Here is a 21686-nt window from a genome sequence, read left to right on the forward strand (position 1 = left end):
CTCAGAAATGCTAAACCCTTGTTCTCTAAAACAAAGTGATCATGGTGCCCCATGAAATATTGAGGTTTTGTAATATGGTATACTCTGTTCTCCTTAGCTGAGTAGTGAATACACAAAGCTATTTTCTATAAGGAATAAATTCCCCAGGCATTCAGAAACAGAAAATTACCTCATGTTGATTGCAAAGTAGAACCTACACATTCTTAGAAGCCGCTGTGATTGTCCTCCCCCCAGAGGCAATGTCTGGAGATATTTCCTATAGCCAAGCCTGAGAGAGGTGCTTTTGGCATGTTGTGGGTGGAAAGTAGGGTTGCTTCTCAACATCCTATAGTGCTTAAGATAGCTCCAACATAAAGAATGAACATACTTCTAATGTGAGAAGAGGTGAGATGTAGAAACCCAAACTCAGAAGCTATACCACATTCAAGATCTGTCCTCTAGGTCTTGCTCTTGGTGTTCTGCCTCTTCTTAATCATCAGCCTTCTTTAACCAGATCTTAATTAAGGTTCCATTTCTGACTCTCTTTGCATTTTAATTCTAGCTCCTTTCAGTACTTTTGTCATTATCATATTTTGACTGGCTTGTTTTCTGTGCTTCAGTTTATTCTGTATGGCTGTATACCCATGCTGTTCTTTACTTCTGTGACTTTGAAGTTCTTTTCTACTCTGGGCCTGTGAGGCTGACTACAAAGCTTTCAGTTTCTTGGAACTGAATCTTTGTGTCTTAGAACTTGGAACAGTGAACTTTCTGATGTTGGACACTGAAACTACAGCAGTTCCAGTGTTTCCAAAGCTTAGCCAATGATGATTGGAGAAGGGGAATAAGTACTTCTCTGGCCCTGCTGCTCTTCAGGCAGGTATCCAAGTATCGGGAAATTTTAAGGTGGATCTACTGAATACTGGAAAGGACAGATGAGAGACTGAAGCTAAAGGTAGTGTTTTCACTGGCTCTTAGCATGCCCGGCATCTCATCACTGTGGATGTTCAGGGGAAGGTGGTCGTCTAGACTTGTCTTCCTAGCTAAGGTTCTAAGGGGAAGTTTTGAATACATACTCTATTCCTCTCTGGGTCTCCTGGACCATGGGTATTGGCACTGTGGCTATATCACTAGGTTTTGTCCTTCTCAGGAACCCATGGCGTGGATGTTTATGCTTACCAAATGGCAAAGGGTCTATAAAGATTTCCTGAAGTTCCCAACTCTTAAGGGTTTAATATTCTCAAATGTAGACATGAACCTATGAGCAAATAGAGACAAAGGATTTTTTTCAGCCACCATAAAAGTATGTCCCACCACATAGGAAACAGTAGGTGAGGAACAACAGTTGTAGTGTCATACCAACTCCTTCCTTATAGATCTTCAGAGAATCCAACTTTGAAATTCTTTAAAGCACAAAATCTGAGGAATCAAGTATTAACATCGGAACTGTACAGGTTGATGATGAAGTAAGATCAACAAATAGATCCTAGACTGGCAGGCTAGAGGTTCCCAAGACCCTCAGGGGCTCTGAAATAATGTGAATAATGCTGTTCACCTGGCTGGTTACAGTGGGTCTCACAGCTGAATAAACATCAGGAACATCTGGGCAGTTATTAAAAAGCCCTGCCCTTGTCTTAAATTAAGCCAAGTGTATCTGAACTCCGGTGCTGGGGTAGAGTTCTGACTTTTGGTATTTTGCATTTTTATTTTCCTAATTGACATACTAAATGCTTGGAGAGCTTTTTAAGAGTCTGGGGTGACAGCGGTGACTGAATAGGGTCAAGTAGGTAGGGAGAGTATTTCCAAGGGAGTCTTCTTGGTTTGGAACATTTACTCTGTCTCTGCTTCAGCCTCTGTGTCTGCCTCTGTCTCTTTCTTCTCTCTCCTCTCCTCTCCTCTCTCCTCCTCTCCTCTCCTCTCCTCTCCTCTCCTCTCCTCTCCTCTCCTCTCCTCTCCTCTCCTCTCCCCTCTCTCCCTCCCTCCTTCCCTCCCTCCCTCTGTGTGTATGTGCACATGTGCATGTGACAGACAATATATAATTTACCTTTCTAAAGCCCTTTGAGATAAAATCCATACATCATAAAGGAAGCCATTTTAAAGTAAACAGTCAAATTGTATTTTGTACATTTGTACAGCCAGCTTTAGTTGCAAAACACTCTTATTTAATGCAAAGGGAAACCCACCTCCTTAAGCAGTCACCCTGCAATCATCTTTTCCACAGTCTCTGGTAATTACCAATCTGCTTTTTATCCCTGCATTTTTGCCTATTCTAGACATTTCATATCCATGGGGTCAAACACTATGTTCCCTATTGGGTTTGGATATCTTTAGTTAACATTGTGCTTTTAATACTCTTCCATGTTGGAGCCTCTCTATGCTATTCCAGCAAGTCTTCGTGACCCTTAGCATGTTATAGGAGGGGAAACTAAGACCTGAATTTCTTTGAGGATAGGATTCAGGTTGATTCCCAGTATGGCTAGCTCAGGTGAGGCTATTTTGTGCTGCTTACAGTAAAAGAGGAAAGCTTAGGATGAAGTAATATATTGTCTGGCATGGTCTTGCTTTCGATAGTGAAAGGCCAATGTATGAGAATGATTTGTGTTTTGGAGACTAGCTTACAATTACTTTGAGTCTGTGTAGAAGGAGTTGAAGTCAGGAAGTAGGAATTCCACAGACTGGAATTTGAGAAAAAAGATTGGAGCTGGAGACATGTCTGTTCCCTCCCCAGGCCTGCAGAATGAGAAGGCAGAAGTGGGGAATGTTACAGTTGTGTCAAGAGATAAAGAGGTCAAGAGAGAATACAAAGACAGTATTGGGGGCAGTAGTGTATAAATTATCCCACATTAAAGAGGTCTGTGGGAAGAATGTCATAAATACCCTTTAGCTTTACAGTTCTAAGCTCATTAAGGGTCATCTCCAATGCTTATTTTCTTGTATTTCCTTCCCTTTTATCTCTGTAGCATTTTCTTGTGTGAGCTATGAGTACTTTAGTAAAAGGTGTGACACTCTTCATAAAGGTTCATGATGTAGACTCTTTCATATTGTTCGTTCTGGTAATTAGTTAATTAACTGGTCACATAAACACCTGTCAGTCAACTTGCAGAGTTCACTCTCAGCTCACTTGTGACTTTCCCTTTTTTACTTCAGAGCTTACTCAGATTGAAGATCCAAGAGAGCAGTGGAGGCGAGAGCAAGAACGCATGCTGAAGGAGTATTTAATTGTAGCCCAGGAGGCTCTCAATGCCAAGAAAGAAATCTACCAGATCAAGCAACAGCGGTTTGAGCTAGCTCAGGAAGAATATCAACAACTGCACAAGTTGTGTGAGGATGATGGCCGCTCATATACCAGCTGTGAGTTGACTTTTCTCCTTCAATGAACATCTGTTTCTTTAAAGCCACTCTCTTGGCTGAGTTCTCTGAATATGGTCAGTTGTATTTGGGCAAGAAAGCTTTGTAAAGTCTTAGTCACATACTATTAGGCAATCCATATTTATCAAGTTATCTGTGTTGGATGCAGATTCTGGACTATGGTGGTGACTAACAGAAAGATCAGGTATGAATGGTAAAAAGTAAATATCCATACAATTTCAGGCTGTGTGTGAAACAATCTTCCATTTCATGATTGCCAGGTTTCACTTGGAGGGTTCTGCTTAGAGATGGCTACAGTTAGCACTGCTTGTCTGAAAATGAGCTCTTGAGTAAGCCCACAGAACAGCTTTCTGAGTACTGAATGGGGGAGATTCGGGAGTCTGTAACTATGTCAGTCTCCTAACAGTGTAAAGGCTGTTCCTGGACTTTAGGACTTCATTGGTCAGAACACTGAGGGAGTCTAACCCAGGTATCTCTGACTCTTAAATAAGAGGCTGTTCTCTGCTGATCTCAAATGGAACCTTGGAAGGTTCCATTTAGAGGCTGCCAGAGGTGAGCTCTCATTTTACTAGTGCTTAGCAGGCACCTAGGTGTAGAGGGATCCAGGTTCAGTTTTAGAAACCAGAACCTTTTGTGACATGGACAGTCACTATATGGACATGCATGATCCTTCCCAAAAGAATTGCCTATACACATATCTTAGCCACCATTATTTTGGGTAGCAATAACCTTGGAGGGAGGGAAGGAGGGAGGGAGGGAAGGAGGGAGGAAGACAGACAGAGAGAGAGAGAGAGAGAGAGAGAGAGAGAGAGAGAGAGAGAGAGAGAGAGAGATAGTGGTGGTGGTGGTATGAACTTGGTACTATTAGATTTTGCTTTATGTCTGATTGTGACATGGGGGGGTGGGGAGGAACCTACTACTGACACTGCATTTTTACCAGGTATTTACTGTGGTAACGGAGCTTTGACCACTAAAGATACAATCATAGCATTTTTGTATTGCAAGTCAGAATGGAATTGAGGCCAAAGGGCTGTATGCCTTGTGCGTTTTTTGTTGCAGCTGCTGAAGGTGAAAAGCTTAGAAGCTATTGCATATTGGCGAAGGGTTTCTCCCTGAATCAGGAATTTAAAATATTTCCATTGCTCTGTTTCTTGAGGGAATGGCAAAGGTATAATGATGTGTTGTTTTCAAGTCATCTTATCTCTTGGTCATATAAGACATTGGTTCCTCCTACTTTATTTTTTTGAACTTTCCACTAGAAAGTGATAGATCAACTCAGCACTGAGCTATAGAGGCTTTCTTCTCTCCACAGTTTTCTTTTAAGACTGATCTAATTTTTGTAGGAGGGCTGTATTGGTCTCATAGAATGCATTAACATGTATCCCTTCTGTCCTCTCTGAAAGAGTTTATGAAGGGTTTAGTATCCATGCTACCTTAACTATTGTGGTCCCATTCACTAGAAAAGTCCTGGTGTATAAACTTCTTTGTGGAAACTTCTCAAGTAGATAAAGACCTATTTAAATTTGTGTTTCTTCTTGAGTTCATTTTTGTATTTATATGTTTCAAAAGTTTATCTACTTCATTCAATTCCTAAATTAACAGTCTTTTCTGTGAAGTATCAGCAGTAAATATGTTAAAGTTTGTTGGCCATTCCATCTCAGTGCCATCTACTCAACCATGGTGTTATTGTGCTAAAACAGTTAGAGGCAGAATTTGAATAAACTAAATTATGTTCCAGTAAAAAATATAAATACAGGTAGCCAGCTACATTAAGCCTATAGGAAGATAGTTAGATGGTAATCTGAGCTGTCAAGTCTGAAAATTATTTTTTTAATGTTCATAGGCAGACTGTGAGGTAGGTGGTCTCTTCCTTCATGCCTGATATTAATAATTTATGTTTTTTCTCTCCTGTGTGTGTGTGTGCGCGCGCGCGCGCACAAATTCACATGGAGACTAGAGATCTGTATCAATCGCTCTCTATATTACTTTTTAAAACACAGTCCCTCACTGAACCTAGGCCTCCCTGATCAGATTAGACTGGCTGGTTAGTCCATCATGTGGGTTCCAGAAATCCAATTCAAATCCTTGGGTTTGGCATCAAGTGTCTTACCCATTAATCCATCTTGCTACCCCTTTCTTTTTCTAGTTTTATTAAAGCAGAACTGTAGGTTAGTGATTTAAGACATTCTTTTTTTGTACATACCCTTTCAAATTATAAATTCATCTTTAAGTTCTGTCTGACTCTATTTCTAAAAATGTAGCACACGGGTCTTTTTTTCTATTTCTTTTCATATATATATATATATATATATATATATATATATATATATATATATATATATTCTATTGCTCCCAGACACTATACTGAATGAAATTTCAGTCTTTTTATGGCCCATCATGTAGTGTTCTCAAAGTGTCAGAAGGTCACAGACTTAGAGCCTCAAGGTCACACTGAGCTGAAGCATTGACTTATACTTGGGTCTGAGGTAATATAGTTAGCAGCTATTAATCTCCAGAAAGTTACTTGGCAGAAACTAGTTTAATCCATATAAGATTAGCACTTTTTGTAGCTAAAGAAGAGGTGGATATTGACAGTGTTTTGTTTCTTCCTTGTTTTATGTTAGCCATAGTATTGTATTTCTTTCCAGAAATGCTTATGTGCTTTATTTCACACATATTTTGGTTATGTCCCCAAGAAAAGATCCAAATTCAGACTTTAGAAGGCAATAAATGGTATGAAGAGATGGCTCACAAGTTAAGAACTCTTGTTCTTCCAAAGAACCTGGATTTGGTTCCCAGAATCTACCTGATGGCTCACAACTGTCTGTAAATCCAGTTCCAGGGGATCCCATGCCCTCTTTTAACTCTGTCAACACAAGGCACATGTGGCACACCAACATACAAATGAACAGAGTAAAACATATCACCCATAAAATAAAATCAATAAATCTAAAAACAAGTTTTGTTTTTAAAAGAAGGAAACAGAAGGAGTGTATGTCAGGAAAACTTGAAAGAATTTTCTTTTCAGTGACTGGAAAAGGTAAACTTAGTCAAAGGAAGTATGTGCTAAGACCTGGCAACTACTAGTTTAGCTAGGCCTGAGCATTGAGACTCAGCAGTATATGACTTTGAAAACACAGACATCCTTAGAGTACTTGATTTGAGGAAGAGTAAGTGAGGCACTTCAGTATCGTGCTTAGTCTATGGAGCAAGGTTACTCACAAGTCCAATGGAACTAAAGCACTGACAAAATCATTTATTTTTTTTTTTAAATATTTCCATGGGCTTTTCATTCCATTGACATTTAGACAAATAAATAATTATACTCAATTACATTCCTTCCTCCAGTTCGAAAGACTCAAGATACTGTTTTTGAAGGGACTTCTGTGTCACCAGGAGAAGTATCTTATGACTCTGAGTATAGTGATATTAGGACATGTTCAACAGGTTCCATCTCCTGACTTGCCAGAGTAAACTTCTAGACTCAGTAGATCCAGGAGTAGGCTGTTTTGAAGGCCAGAGTTGGACCTGTCTGTTTTCAGGAAAAGGCTGGAGATGCCAATGGAGCTTCCTGGGGCCTATCAGCTCACCAGGGAAAAAGTCAGCTATGAATGGAATCTAGGAGTTAATCCAAGTGGTTTATCAAGTGGCTGCTGTCCCTAGGGTTTCCACCAGCCCTTTTCAATGTTCTGTTTAACCTGAGCTACTGATTACAATGAGGAAAACCCTGCTAGTCATGACTCAACTGAATTCTTTCTAGCCACAGGGTAAAGTTCAGTAGAGTCCTGTTGGCTTAAATGTCTATAATCTAACAGATGTCTTATACTGCCACAACAGAGGACCTGGGACCATGTTAGGAGTTTCTTCTGGCTGGATCCATAGCACATCTGGCTCCAACCAGCAACATTGGACCTCTCTGTATGCCAACTGGTCAATTCAAGCAAGGAGGTAGCAAGCCTCCTTGCTGAGGTACTGGGAACTGAGTGAGCACTGCCTATCTAGATTTGCTTCCTATTAATTAATTTTCTCCATTGGAATAACTAAGCAAAAGCAAAAATGTATTTAATAAGCTAATGTTTTGAATATGATTGCCAATTATAAGCACAAGCTGTGATCTTCATTGTTCTCTTTTTTTCCTCTTTGTTCTCTGAAGAAATTGAATATAAGCCTGGGAAGATAGATTAGTCATTAAAGTGCTTGCCTTCTGAGTTCAATCTCCAGAAACCATGCAAAAAGCTGGGTGTGGTAGCACATGCTTCTAATCCTAGCACTAAGGGAGGTAGAGATAGGTGGATTCCCCCAGGGATTGCCAGCCTAACCTACTTGGCAAGTTCCAAGCCAGTGAGAAATCTTGTCTCAAAAAGGTACTGCTTAAGAAACAAAATCTGAGTCTGTCTGTGAGCGACACTTGCATGCATACCAGCACACACATCTATTCTGTCACACAGATGAACAAGCACAAGTCCACACAAGCACAAACCTCAAGGTTGTGGAGAGAGACAGAGAGAGACAGAGAGGAGAGGAGATGGGAGGGAAAGAAAGTGAGAGACACTATCTGTGGGACTAAACTATTTCTTTCAGGCTATGTACCCAGATGATAGAAATTCAATTGGAACTCATTGTGTTTGTGACCTTCAATTGTCTATACTCTTTCTTAAACAATGAAGAGACATTGCAGAAGTGCTGGTTGCAATTTTGAAACACGTTTGGCACTCCTCCATTTTCAAGTTATCTAAAACTGATTGACTATAAATTAATAAGGTGTCTAGAAATTATGCAGAATACATGGGACAACTATAAGGGAGAGTACTTTCTGTTTCTTGACTTTCTTGTGTCCCACACAGGATCATTAATGAATGGATATTCATTTTTTGCACAGATATTTAGTACCTGCTGTTGATATGAATTTAAATGCTGGGGACACAATTTATCCTTAATGGCTGATTGTCAGGAAAATGAGGCAACAGCGATAAAATAGAAACAAACTAGAAGAGCCATTTCTAATGCCGGAACAGAAGGGTGTGGAGAGAATTGGAGGAGCGGAAGTGCATTTTGTCCACACCCTTCACACATTTACCCCCTGAGCTATATAGAATCACCAGAATGAAACTTTATTCATTGGAAAGAAAAGATTTTGTATCAATATTGGGCCATCTGGTATCTAAGAATATCCAAGCCTTGACCTTTTTGGTTCCTGACCAAAACAGATTCAGATGTTCAGATGTATTAGAGCAAACATGTCTCCAGGCACAGAGATCACAACCCTCCTAAATGTCTCTGAGCACCTGAACTCACTGCCTGGTATACAGTCCTAGTTTATGCTTTGTATACCACTGGAGATGAAGCACTTCTACAGTTGGACATACCTTTATTTTTCCTACTGTTCCATTTTGCAGAATTCTCTCCTACATGTTTCATTGCAACATATTCCTCTGTTTGTCTTCCTTTTACTGATTAATGCATTCTTTATCTCAGCATTTTTTTTCTGTAGTTACTCCCTCATTCTTGTGAAACTCTAGCCTCTGCATGAATTCAGATGAACTATGTGACCATTCACAGGAGCTTTTGGAAGAAATTCTTGCCTGGGGTAGAATTGTACTCTGAGCCACAGGTCTGCAAATGATGTTAGCCCTGCAGGCTAAATTCTATCAATGCAGGTGTTTGCAAAAACATTTTCTTGGAAATGAGCCATGACCATTCACTCATTTACTGTCTATGGCAGTTAAACAGCAGAATCAGGTATTTGAGACAGACTATATTGCCCAGAGAGCCAAAAACAAACAAACAAACAAACAAACAAAAAACCCAACAACAACAACAACAAAAAACCAACATAATTTGTATTTCTCTCTTCATGGAAAAAGTTTCTATTCCTCAGTCTAGACCAGCAGTTGTCAACCATGGGGACAAGTCTCCTGGAGAGGGCCTTTTTCAACTGCTACCGACTGTTAATTATCAAAGGATGGAGTTAGACACTTTTATTGTTCCTATCTTTAAAGTCCTGTAGATAGTTCCTAAGTTGAGGTCTGGTGGTCTAGATTAACTGTGACTTGTCCCACCTAGCAGCAGGAATGTAACTTTATTATCCTGGTTCCAAGAATGAGCTGAGCTGCCACAAGTGTTTCTGGGTGCCTGGGAAAGAGGCAGTCTTATCTCCGGTGAGAACATGCTGACTCATCCTGGATTCTTTGGTCAGGTGGTGGCAAAGCTTGACCTTATCAGCCATCAGTGCTGCCAACATTCTTTCTGAGGCTCCAAGCCCATCCCACTCAGACTATCTGCCATCGGCACTCAGCTAAAGGTTTTCTCATCTGCTTGTCTGGTTTAGGATTGAGAGCTTTAGGCAGTCCTGTCATCCTTTTGTTTCCCTTCCCACAGGCAGGTTGGAGCAGGCCAGAGAAAAATAGATCACACAGCATTTTTCTCACATGTTAGTCAGCAAGCCTGAATTCTGAAGGCTACAGGAGGGCATGCCTATTTACTAAGAGCTAATCCCCAAGAGCTCAAAAAAGCTGTGGTTCCTCCTGTGAATGATGGAGTAGTGTAGGTCAAGTCACTACAAACACAGTGTTTTTCTTATAGAGGGAAAACACTATCCTTTTCTCTGTTTGACAAAGAGTTTTCTGACAATACGTAAAATACGTATGAAAGGCATTTCTGTGATAATAACGTATAATACTTTGCATTTTGTGATTCAGCTAAAGCTATAACATTATTGTTATCCAAAGCAACATTATGTTCCTGAACATATTCCTTAAGTTATTTAATGCCTTTCTACATTGAACCGCCAATAGAGAAGAGATTCTTGAGGTGGAAGCCTCAATGTTTATAAACATTGGATTGAAGATAGGTACCTTGTAATAAATGTGACATGTGTGCTGTGAAAAGGGGTCAGGAGTCCAAGGTATTTTTTTGGACTCTGAAAGTGATTCTGATAGATTTACTGGAACTGAGGATTTTATTTATAAATTGAATTATACTATTAAAAGTTTTGCCAGTGTTCACAACTATTCTTAACATCTAGACATTAAATATATTTGCAGTCATGGATACTCGGATTGCTTTTCCCTCATCCCAGAGATAGAATTTCTTAATTTTAGAGAGTAACAGAAATGATTTCAGTGTAGTAAAAGCTGACATTTCATATTGTTTTACCTGTACACGTGGACGACGTGTCTGGACCCACGTGCTTGGACACTAAGCATTTCATGAACAATGGAGTCTCTCTGAGATTGGGTAGAGGGTTTTAGTTGGTGGGTTTGGAGCCTCTGAGGTAGTAGTCTTGTTTTATTGAGCCTACCATCTAGATCTTAAGAATGCTGAGGATGACTACTGCTCAGTGTTAGGATTATGTTAGGGAGAAGCAAGAGATAGGGTAGGGAGAAGGATAGGGAGAGGTTGCTGTGTAGATGTCCAGTCGTGGCCAGCACAGCTCTCATGTATTTTTCAAGTCCCTGCTAATATTTTCTGTGAAGTTTCAGAGGCAGGAACAGTTTTATGGTGGTAAGTTTTACTTCATGTTACTTAGTCAGTCTCTCTCTCTCTCTCTCTCTCTCTCTCTCTCTCTCTCTCTCTCTGTGTGTGTGTGTGTGTGTGTGTGTGTGTGTGTGTGTTCAGGAGTACACATAATTCATAATTGTGTGGGGGGAGTGCACATATGAGCATCTGAGTGCAAAAGTATGTGGAGACTAGACCTCAGGTAATGTTCTTCAGGGGCTTTAGTTTGCTCTTACTATTATTTACTTTTCGGAGACAGTGTATCTCACTGATTAGGCTATTCTGTCTGGCCAGCAAGTTCCAGGGATTCAGCTATCTCAGCAGTGGAATTACAAATAGCCCCCTGCTCCCCCTCCCCCAGTGCTTGGCTTTTTACATAGCTTCTGTGGCAGGTACTTTATGGATAGAACTTTCTTCCAAGCTTGGTTGTTACTAGTTCTTAACATGAAGTTTGATGTTCAGTTTTAGTGCTAGGGGGGTTAGTTTCAAGCCTCAGTGGGAAGGATCACAGATATTGACTATTGGGGTGATCCCCCTGAATTAAATTTAAAAGTTTAACTTGAGTGTACTGGAGATTAACACCCCTTAGTCTCATTTACATATTACACTTAACTATTTAACTGGGGGCTTTTAAGCTTAGGTATGGGAGTTATACTTGATGTGGAGATCATGTGTATATGACGTGTGCGTACAAATGTGGGTATACACAGCATGTGTGTGGAGGTTATGGAGCAACCTTAAATGTTGTTCTTTATATTCCACCTTGAGACAAGCCATCTTGTCCTTTCACATCTCTGAATACCAGGATATGTAGCCCAAAAGCTTCTGGGTATTCTCTTGTCTTCACGACTTACCTTGTAGGAACATTGAGATTAGAGATGTGTTATGGCTTCATGTGAGTTTGGGGGATTTAAACTTAGGTCTTGATATTTGCAAAGGAAGTACTTTGCTCATTGAACTGTTTCCCTGGCCCTGATGTAGAGATTTTCTAAAAATAATTTTTGCCTGATAAGAACAATGTGCGAGGAGGTAAAGAGATACCTCAGCAATTAAGAGCACTGGTTACACTTCTGAAGGAACCAGGTTTAATTCTTAGCACCTGCATGTTGTTCTCACAAACTCCAGTTCCATGGAGTTTGCCCTCTTCTTCTTTTTTTTTTTCAAGCAAAATAAAGTTTAATGTCACTTATAAATAAACAAGTCATTCTTTTTTTTCTTTTTTCTTTTTTCTTTTTTTATTAACTTGAGTATTTCTTATATACATTTCTAGTGTTATTCCTTTTCCCGGTTTCCGGGCAAACATCCCCCTCCCCTTTTTTATCGGTGTTCCCCTCCCCATCCTCCCCCCATTGCCGCCCTCCCCCCAACAATCTAGTTCACTGGGGGTTCAGTCTTAGCAGGACCCAGGGCTTCCCCTTCCACTGGTGCTCTTACTAGGATATTCATTGCTACCTATGAGGTCAGAGTCCAGGGTCAGTCCATGTATAGTCTTTAGGTAGTGGCTTAGTCCCTGGAAGCTCTGGTTGCTTGGCATTGTTGTACCTATGGGGTCTCGAGCCCTTTCAAGCTCTTCCAGTTCTTTCTCTGATTCCTTCAACGGGGGTCCTATTCTCAGTTCAGTGGTTTGCTGCTGGCATTCGCCTCTGTATTTGCTGTATTCTGGCTGTGTCTCTCAGGAGAGATCTACATCTGGCTCCTATCGGCCTGCACTTCTTTGCTTCATCCATCTTGTCTAAGTGGATGGCTGTATATGTATGGGCCACATGTGGGGCAGGCTCTGAATGGGAGTTCCTTCTGTGTCTGTTTTAATCTTTGCCTCTCTATTCCCTGCCAAGGGTATTCTTGTTCCCCTTTTAAAGAAGGAGTGAAGCATTCACATTTTGATCATCCGTCTTGAGTTTTATTTGTTCTAGGCATCTAGGGTAATTCAAGCATTTGGGCTAATAGCCACTTATCAATGAGTGCATACCATGTGTGTTTTTCTGTGATTGGGTTACCTCACTCAGGATGATATTTTCCAGTTCCAACCATTTGCCTACAAATTTCATAAAGTCATTGTTTTTTATAGCTGAGTAATATTCCATTGTGTAGATGTACCACATTTTCTGTATCCATTCCTCTGTTGAAGGGCATCTGGGTTCTTTCCAGCTTCTGGCTATTATAAATAAGGCTGAGTTTGCCCTCTTCTGGCTCCATGGACACCAGGCACTCCATGGCACACAGATATACATGTTGGCAAAACACCCTTACATATACAATTTTAAATTTTTAAAAATAATATTGTTTAACCACAAACATTCATTGTTGACCTTAAATGAAATCCATGAATTAGGTAACATTGAAAATTGTAGAATTTGGAAAGACATTCTTATCTAAGAATTCTGGTGTGTGGGGAGTAAATTCCAGGCTGGTGCATTCTGTGAAGATTTCTATGAATGATTTGTATTCCTAGCCTAAGAATTATAGATTTTGTTCTTGTTTGTACAGGGTCTCACTCAGTAGGTCATGCGGGCCCTCAGTTTAAAGCCGTCCCCTTGTCTCAACTTCCCAAATCCTGGATTACAGGCGTGAGCTACCACACCCAGCTAAAAATTGTGTTATAAAAATGTGTTTCTCCATGTCCTTGAGAGATCACAATTCTAAGTATAAGACAATTTGAGATAAAGTTGGCAGACACTGCACTCTTCCAGATATTTATTTCTAGTATATTCAGTTGTTTGAAGTTCTGACTAAATGGGGTTTAAATAGTAGATTTTCCATAGAGCTGTTTTTAAAATAGGAGCTCTGAACTGCTCAAATTAACTTTGGATGTGGTTCTAATTGAAGTTTTAAATAATCCTGCTGTGTAAGCTACTTGATGGTTTTAAGCTGTCCTTTCCAATATAAAGTGAGGGAAGGATCTTGAATTAAATTCTAGTTGTAAACATCTAAGTTAACTATAAGAGGAACAGTCTGTCATAGGTACTGAAATCACAGGAGGCTAATGATGCTCGGGTAGCTTGACTCACAGATAAAGACCATGGAACTGAGGAAGAGAATAGCGATTAACTTACTATAGTACAAACCACCAAGAATATAGCTATATAAACAAAGGTGATAGAAAGAGAAGGAAAAAAAACAGTATAGAGAGGTGAGAGCATGGGGAGAGAGGAGAAGCAGCTACTGTCTGTCTCAAGACTCTGGAATGCAGGAAAAAGTTTGTGGCTTTGAGAGGACAGAAATGGGCAGAATCAGATCTGTGGGGCCTATTCACACCATATTAATGACATCGTGTCTTTAGAAAGCATTAAATCACATTTATGGTACTGTTTAAGAGTCTATGGATTTATTTTAGCCAAATATCCAAACAGACCTAGAATCAAAGTATGATCATCTTACTTCAGTTTCAAGGGAACAAGTAACTTGTGGGTACACTATCTTAATCTGGTTAGACTGACATAGTAACTAGATTTTGACATAACTAGAAAACTAACTGCTTTATAATTTTATATATTTCAGTGTTCCTTTGTTTTCTTTCTTGTGCCAGCAATTATCCATCCGGAGAGCATATACAATAAAGAAATTCTTTAACATACAGCCATGGAGAATAACAATAGTTAACATGAATCTATCTGTTAGGCACTTCTGTGTGTTTATATGGGAAAGAGAGTAACAGAGAAAGAATAGTTTTCCATATCAATCTTTTTTCCCTTGTGTCTAAGTGAGCTTTATTCATCATAGGTTTGTAGTAGAAGCAAACAGTTTACTTCCTTGTAGCTTATGTTTCGTTAGGTGATAATTCAGTAAATCTTAATGCAAAAATCATTAAGGTTGTGAAATGTTAATTATTTAGGAGTCAGTGCCTAAGTATAAAACCCCAGACTGAGAATCAGTTATTAACATGATGAATCAGAAGTTACTTTTTTCTATTTGTTTAAAAGATGATAATATAAAATAAAATATTTTCATTTTCCTTAGCCTTCTCTGGATATTCAACTAATACAAAGTATGATCCACACCAGATTAAAGCAGAGATAGCAAGTCGTCGAGATAGGGTAAGTAAAACAAGGGTTTCCACAACTAGAAGCACAGTGTGTATTTTTATGTAACAATACTTATCATGATTCATTGTGGGATCATTGTATGGCTGACACTAAGACGTTGGTAAAATTTTTATTTCCTGAATTACTGATGCATTTTGCTTTATTTTTCACTTGTTTTGTCTTGGCAGAAAAAAACAAAGTTTTTTTTTTTTAAGCAATTTCTCATCAGACAAAATGTAGCCAAGATCCATTGCATGTTTCATAGGGTAGACTATTCAACCATTTGGGATGATGGCATATCAGGGCCAAGTATCACAGAGCTGCTTCTCTGTGCCATTAGGATACCACTTTTGACCCTTGATAGTTGTTCTTCTTGGGTTGCTAGTCCCAAAGGGCTAGCTCCTATAGCAGCACTTTATCAAAAGTATGCTGATCCTTTCTTGATGACACCTTTGTTCTTTAAGTGACACCTTGTCTCATTTTTTAGACCCTTGTCCACCTGGTTGTCTGAGAGAGGACTCATGCATTGTTTTGTGACAAAGCTCAGGAAATATCTTGATACTAGTGTGCAATTCCTAAAGTGGGCTATGTGTTTTAGTTCTTAAGACTGATCACAGCAAAGAAAACCACCTGGGGATCTTTGTGAGCTTACAAGTTTTGTGGACCTATTTCTCAGTGGTTTGATGGAGAAGTAGAGTGGGTTTAGATCTGTGTAATGAACTTTATGAGGGGATTGAGGTTCAGGTAGTCAGAGGCTACAAGTATTCTTGGTACTATCTATGAGGAGTAAATACAAGGGAAGATGACAGAATCTTATTTGCTGTGTGATATGTACATTGTTACCCTCAAAAATAAGTACTTACCATTCCCTACTTGCATATGACCTGCCAGGATTAGGGAGTTAAAAATTATTCTTTGGAGAATTTCATTCATGTATCTTATGATATATGATCATATCTATCATGTTTCCTTCTTCTAGCTCTTTCCCTATCTATATAAACAGATCCCTTTCCCAACTTCATGCCCTTTTCCTTTTTTTCTTTTTTCTTTTTTTGATAGCCTATGTCCAATTAGTGTCGCCTGTATGTATGTGGGTATGAGGATATTTACATTAATATGGGAAGCCTACCAGTGGCCATATCCCAAAAAGATTATTTTTTCCCTTCCCTATCAGCTATTAAGTGCTAAGAACTCCTCAGTAAGGGAACGTCTTCCCATCTATGCTGGAATTTTGGCTGATTTGTTTTTGTGCAGGTCTTGCCAATCACAGTTGCTGTGAGCTCATGAGTGTAGTAACATGCTATGTCTGGAAGACAGTATTTCATCCCACTACTCAGGATTGGGGATTTTTAAGTCTATGCAAGGCAGTTTTCCTAGAAATAATGGAAGGTGAACGATCCATGCAGTTGAATGCTAAGGAAGAACTTGGATGACTGTTGTATAAATAATTTATCATGGCTTACATTTGGAAAAAAATATTTTTAGCTTTCCAGATTAAAACGAGAGCTGGCCCAGATGAAGCAGGAGCTCCAATACAAAGAAAAGGGTGTGGAGACCTTACAAGAGTAAGTTACTTGCATGTGTGCATGAGAGCATTTTCACATGTGTTTTCAAATGTCTGACACATTTGGTGCTTGGACATGTCATGTATCTTTTTCTTGAAACCACCTTGTTCTTTTAAATGGAAATACTTGGGAAATAAAACCCGTTATATATATGCATACTTTTCTATAGCTATACTCCTTAAGACACACATGACAATTTACCTTTAAACTCAGGATTTTATTAGTTTCTTTTTAATTTTTTAATTCTAAAAAGAAATTGAAATAAAATTCCAATCTAGTTCTTCAGTATTAGTAGTCACACCTGAAGTTTTCAACGGTCATATGTGGGTAAGACATATTTTCTCTATCATGACAATAGTGATATTTTGGGCTGGATAACTCTTGTTGTAGACCATCCTAAACACCAAGGAAGTTGTGTAGCATCTCTGACTTCTACACACCAGCTGTCAATAGCATTGTGACTGACTTGAAATGTGAGCTACCATGTGGTTGCTGGGAATTGAACTCAGAACCCCTGGAAGAACAGTCAGTGGTCTTAACCACAGAAACATCTAGAAATGATCCCTTGAAATGTGTCCAGACCAGTGGTTCTCAACTTTCCTAATGCTGTGACCCCTTAATATAGTTCCTCATGATGTGGTGACTCTCAACATAAAATTATTTCATTTCTACTTCATAATAGTAAGTTTTGCCACTGTTATGAGTTGTAATGTGAAGATTTTTGGAGAGTGAGGTTTGTCCAAGAGGTTGTAACTGACAGCTAAAGAACAACTGATCCAGATGTTGTCCAATGCTGGCAATTAAGAAGCCCAGAGCTATCGGCTAGACATTGGGCAGCACAGGTTATAGATTCCCATCATCACAAAAAGTATTGTTAAATGGTGTCATCCAGAAGACTTCCTTCTTTTCACACCCTTGCAATTAGAGTTGTATTACTATAAACTTGTTGAAGACTAATTTTTATAATTAGTAAGTTGTATTAAATCAGCACATTAAGTCAACAAGAGTCTATATTTTGCAAATGATAATGGTGTTGGCCTGGAAGAGTTTTCCTTAAGAAACAGTAATCCGACTACTACTTCTTGGCAATCCTTTTAGAGGCTGGCTCCACTGGCTAACTTAGCATGTGCTTCATACTTCCTATGAATGTGTTTCTCCTCTTTACATGATTGTTTTAGCTATCTTGCCTGCTACAACAAAATACCATCATCTGGGGCTTGATGAACAGTCTTGAATTTTATAATTCTGCATGAAGTTTGGAAGTCTGAGTCCATTCCTAAAAATGACTTCGTCCCTGTCTTACAGTTACCTTTACACTGTATCCTTACATGGCTGAGAGAGAAGTCATTTAGTATTGCTCTCTCTCCCTTTCTTTTGAGGACTTGTGGGTTCACTTACGTCTTTGTCTAACCATCGGCCCTGTCCAAATATCTTCACATTAGAGAATAGGACTTCAACAGAAGAATTGGGGAGAGATACAAACATGCAGTTGATTAGCAGTGCTGATCAAGTTCAGTTGTCCAGAGTACAAAATTACCTGACACCTAGTTAACCTTCAACAAAGTATGGGTCTATCTGCATGGTTACTGTGGTTGGTAAAAATGAACAGCATAGAATGTTTTGTATTCTGAATTCACACTCAGTAACACAGTATCAAACATGAGGGCACCATTGTTTGTCTTTATGAAGAGGTAATGGTTTACTGTATTTGACAAGTATAGTTACCTTAGCCCTGTGAAAGGGGTATAACCTGAACATATCAGACTCTAGTTTTGAACATTAAATTAAGATTGACTAAGTTTTCTTTTCCACGTGTGTTTGTGGTATATTTGTATATGCATATGTGTGAACTGTATGACATGCACGTGGAGGCCTGAGACTGACACTGGGGAGTGTTCATCACTTTCCACCTTATTCATTAAAATAGGGTTTCAGTGGAACCTAGAACTCCTCTCTCCACCTTCTGAGTGCTACAATAATAGACCGGCTCTCACAGCTACCTGATAATTATATGAGTTCTGGGCATCCATATTCTGGGTGTTTGCTGCTTATCCACCAAGTACTTTAACTTGTGAGCCACTTATCCATCCCAGGAATGACTCTTGTAGTCTGCCAGGATTGGCTTCGTTCAGGGTTGTTTTATTTGTCCCTTTATTAATGTTAAGGTTGTCTGGGTGCCAGGGATGACAGAAAACAAAGGATTTGTTAGATTTTGCCTGGGGAACCCCAGGCTTTCTTTGGCTCTAATTCCCAGGAATGTTAAAAGATGGCCCTTTCTCAGAAACACAGGCATGCCCCCTGCAGGTGGGTTTTGGTAAGCCGATCAGCATAATGCCATTTGAGCTCTTTTAAAGTCATTACCCTCCCTCTTTGTTGTTCACTAGCACTGAGCAGTCTGTTTGTGTGGTCTGCCTCTCTTTCACTTCTGCAGTCTGAGATTCTTTTAATTAGTAGTTAGCACAGCTGTTTTTGTTCTTCTTTTTAAAAGTTTTTGTCTTAAGCAAATCAAGTTTCTTCTCCAACACTGCTCTGTTGGAAGCTGCATTGTCACCTTATACTTCCTGGCTACTGACTTTGATGCTCATTTGGTCCACTTGATGCAGCCAGTGTACTGATTCAGGCTCTTTATCTTCCCATCCCCCATCATCCAGAGAACCTACAGATCACCCAGTGTTCTTAGGATCTTTCCTTATTTTGAGGCTATTCTGCTAAAAGGGATGAATAAAGAATAAAAGCAAACCAATAAATGGATCTGATAAGTTATCAAAAGTTGCCTGGACTATGTAGTTGAATAGGAGTTTGATTTCCTGCTTTCAGTGTTCTTTGCTACTGATAGTTTTACTCTATGATGCTGGGTAATCTGACATTTTCATGGTGAGCTCTGTGTATGCAGTCCACTTCATTTTTTATTTGCAAATGTTTTAAGGAAATTGAGTGGGGTTCAGAAAGAATCTGAAAAATGTACAGCAGCCCCAAGGCTCACAGGGGAGCTGAACTATGCTTTTCCCTAAAGGCTGTGACTTTTGGTGGGGATTGCTTTTCTAGGTGCCCAGTGCTTCTTCTGGCCCATTGTGGATAACCTGTTTCCCAGTTTGAATACAATGTTTGTAATATCCAGTTAAGATTGTGTAATATAGAACCTGAAATATGCTGGGAACTGGGAAATGGACTTTCCTTTGGCCTTGCTGGGAAGTGGTGCATCTGGTGTAGTTGTTAGTGGCTCAAGGGTAGGAGATGGCCTCTATTTCTCTTGCAGGGTAGTATGAATAAGCACAAAGAGAGAGGATAGCTTTCATGCCTGCATCTGACATGGAATATGTATTGGGATCCTAGAAGACAGAGATATGATGCTATTTTTAGTTAGCTTCTGCTTTACTGCAAGACTCCATGCTTGGGAGTAGTCATTGCAAACTTATTTCCTGTCAAAGGCAGGTTCTTCCGGCCTGCTAGAGCTCATGAAGATATCCACCCTACTCTGGTTATCAAGAAGTCGCTGGGGAGATTCTGGCCCTAGCCTTGGTCCTGAGGGGCTTACTTCATTTCTGAGCCCTACCATAGATCAGGCTTTGAATGCCTTCCAGGAAGAAGAAGGAGGAGGAAGAGGAGGAGGAGGAGGAGGAAGAGGAGGAGGAGGAGGAGGAAGAGGAGGAGGAGGAGGAGGAGGAGGAAGAAGAGGAGGAGGAGGAAGAGGAGGAGGAGGGAGAGGAGGAGGAGGAGGATGAGGAGGAGGAGGAGGAAGAGGAGAAGAAGAAGAAAGAGAGAGAGAGAGAGAGAGAGAGAGAGAGAGAGAGAGAGAACTCTTCTTAAATAGCATGTCACTGCTCTGTTGGAATCTTTACTGTCTCTATGTGCTTACTGTATTCTGTGAAACAGCCTCTCAAGGAAAAAACAAGAAAACATAGACACACCACTCTTAAAATGCCTGGGAAGTGAGTACAAGCTGGTACCTTGCCTTGAGTTCCACAGGCGATGAGATTTTTACAGTCCAATTATTTTCTGCTATTGAGGATTGGTTATTTATGTTTGTATCAAATCGTGCATATTAGTATTGTTCATTGAGAATTTTTGAGAAAAAAATCATCCTGCTGTCACCATGAAATCCATATAGGACATGGGCTATTGTATATAAACGTGAAACTTATTTATTTCAGTTACTAACATAGTTTAAGGCAGCAGTCTTAGGTTTTCCTCCGGAAATCATCTGCTCTTCTTGCTTCCCAGAAACTGAAGAGCACCTCAACAGGAGTTTGGCCTCTTATAACTTTTTAAACTTGACTTGTTTATCTTGGTGAATTTCCTGGCTCTGAGGAAATCCATCATTATGCTTGGATCCAAGGGAGGAAAAAAGAACCTTTTGTATTTAAAAAATCTATATATGCTACAAATATTTGTGGAGGGGAGCTGGCCTTGGATATGGATTAATGTTAAAATTTTATATATAATAGAAGAGAGAGAGGGGGGGAGGGAGAGGGAGAGGGAGAGGGAGAAGCAAGATTTCAGTGATAAAAAATTAAAGTAGAGAGAAGTCTCCTACAGCCCTTTCTCTATTTTAACTCCAATAATGATTAGTCTTGGCCACTATGTAGCCCTGTTACATTCCCTAAGTTCTTATTGCAAGAAATACCCCCAAATCACATTAATTAAAAAGTCTTTTTCCTAAAACTGTAGATTTTTTTGGAATGAAATTGGAGTACTAACATCTCACGTACTAGTCACCCAGTCAGCAGTTTCCTTTCCTGTTTCCTCATTCTGTTTGTCTCCAGATTCCAATGAGGCCCTCACAGTGCAGTTGTTTGGTGCATCTGTTAAATCTATTCACCTGTGCTTCTCCTCTTTTTGTATTCTGAAAATTGATTTTCTCAGGAAAAGAATTTGTGTGTACTGTACAGTTTCCCTGGTGGCTTGCCTCAGCCATGCAAAGTATTTTCTATAAGCTTTCTGCCTCTTTTTGTACATGCACATTTTTAAGGATAAGTACCTGAAAGGTAGTTTGGTTGGTCAAGATAAATATATTTGTTTTATATTGAACACTGCCAATTTTTTCCTACAGCAACAGCATCATATTGTCTTCCTGCCACTTGACATGAACATTTCTATTTTCCATGGCTTTTCCAACAGAATGTGTTGACAAGCTAAGGCATGGCATTTTTGCCTATCTCATTGGTGAATGAGAGAGAACATCTAAAGGAATTATTTACGTACATTTCTTGCAGGACCCTCTGCAAAAGTCTTCAGAAAATAGAAACATCATTTATCC

At 39.6% G+C, this 21686-nt stretch overlaps 1 protein-coding gene across 1 annotated transcript in view; it reads left to right on the top strand.

Moving 5' to 3' along the window:
• The window catches only part of Wwc3 (WWC family member 3), a 117429-nt gene that overhangs the window by 47108 nt on the left and 48635 nt on the right, over positions 1-21686 (top strand). The window contains exons 3-5 of the mRNA NM_001427611.1: positions 3124-3327; positions 14800-14876; positions 16350-16429. Coding sequence (NP_001414540.1) covers positions 3124-3327; positions 14800-14876; positions 16350-16429 — 361 coding nt within the window. The remainder of the gene's footprint in view (positions 1-3123; positions 3328-14799; positions 14877-16349; positions 16430-21686) is intronic.

Source organism: Rattus norvegicus, chromosome X, assembly GCF_036323735.1.
Source record: "Rattus norvegicus strain BN/NHsdMcwi chromosome X, GRCr8, whole genome shotgun sequence".
NCBI classification, from domain to species: Eukaryota; Metazoa; Chordata; class Mammalia; order Rodentia; family Muridae; genus Rattus; species Rattus norvegicus.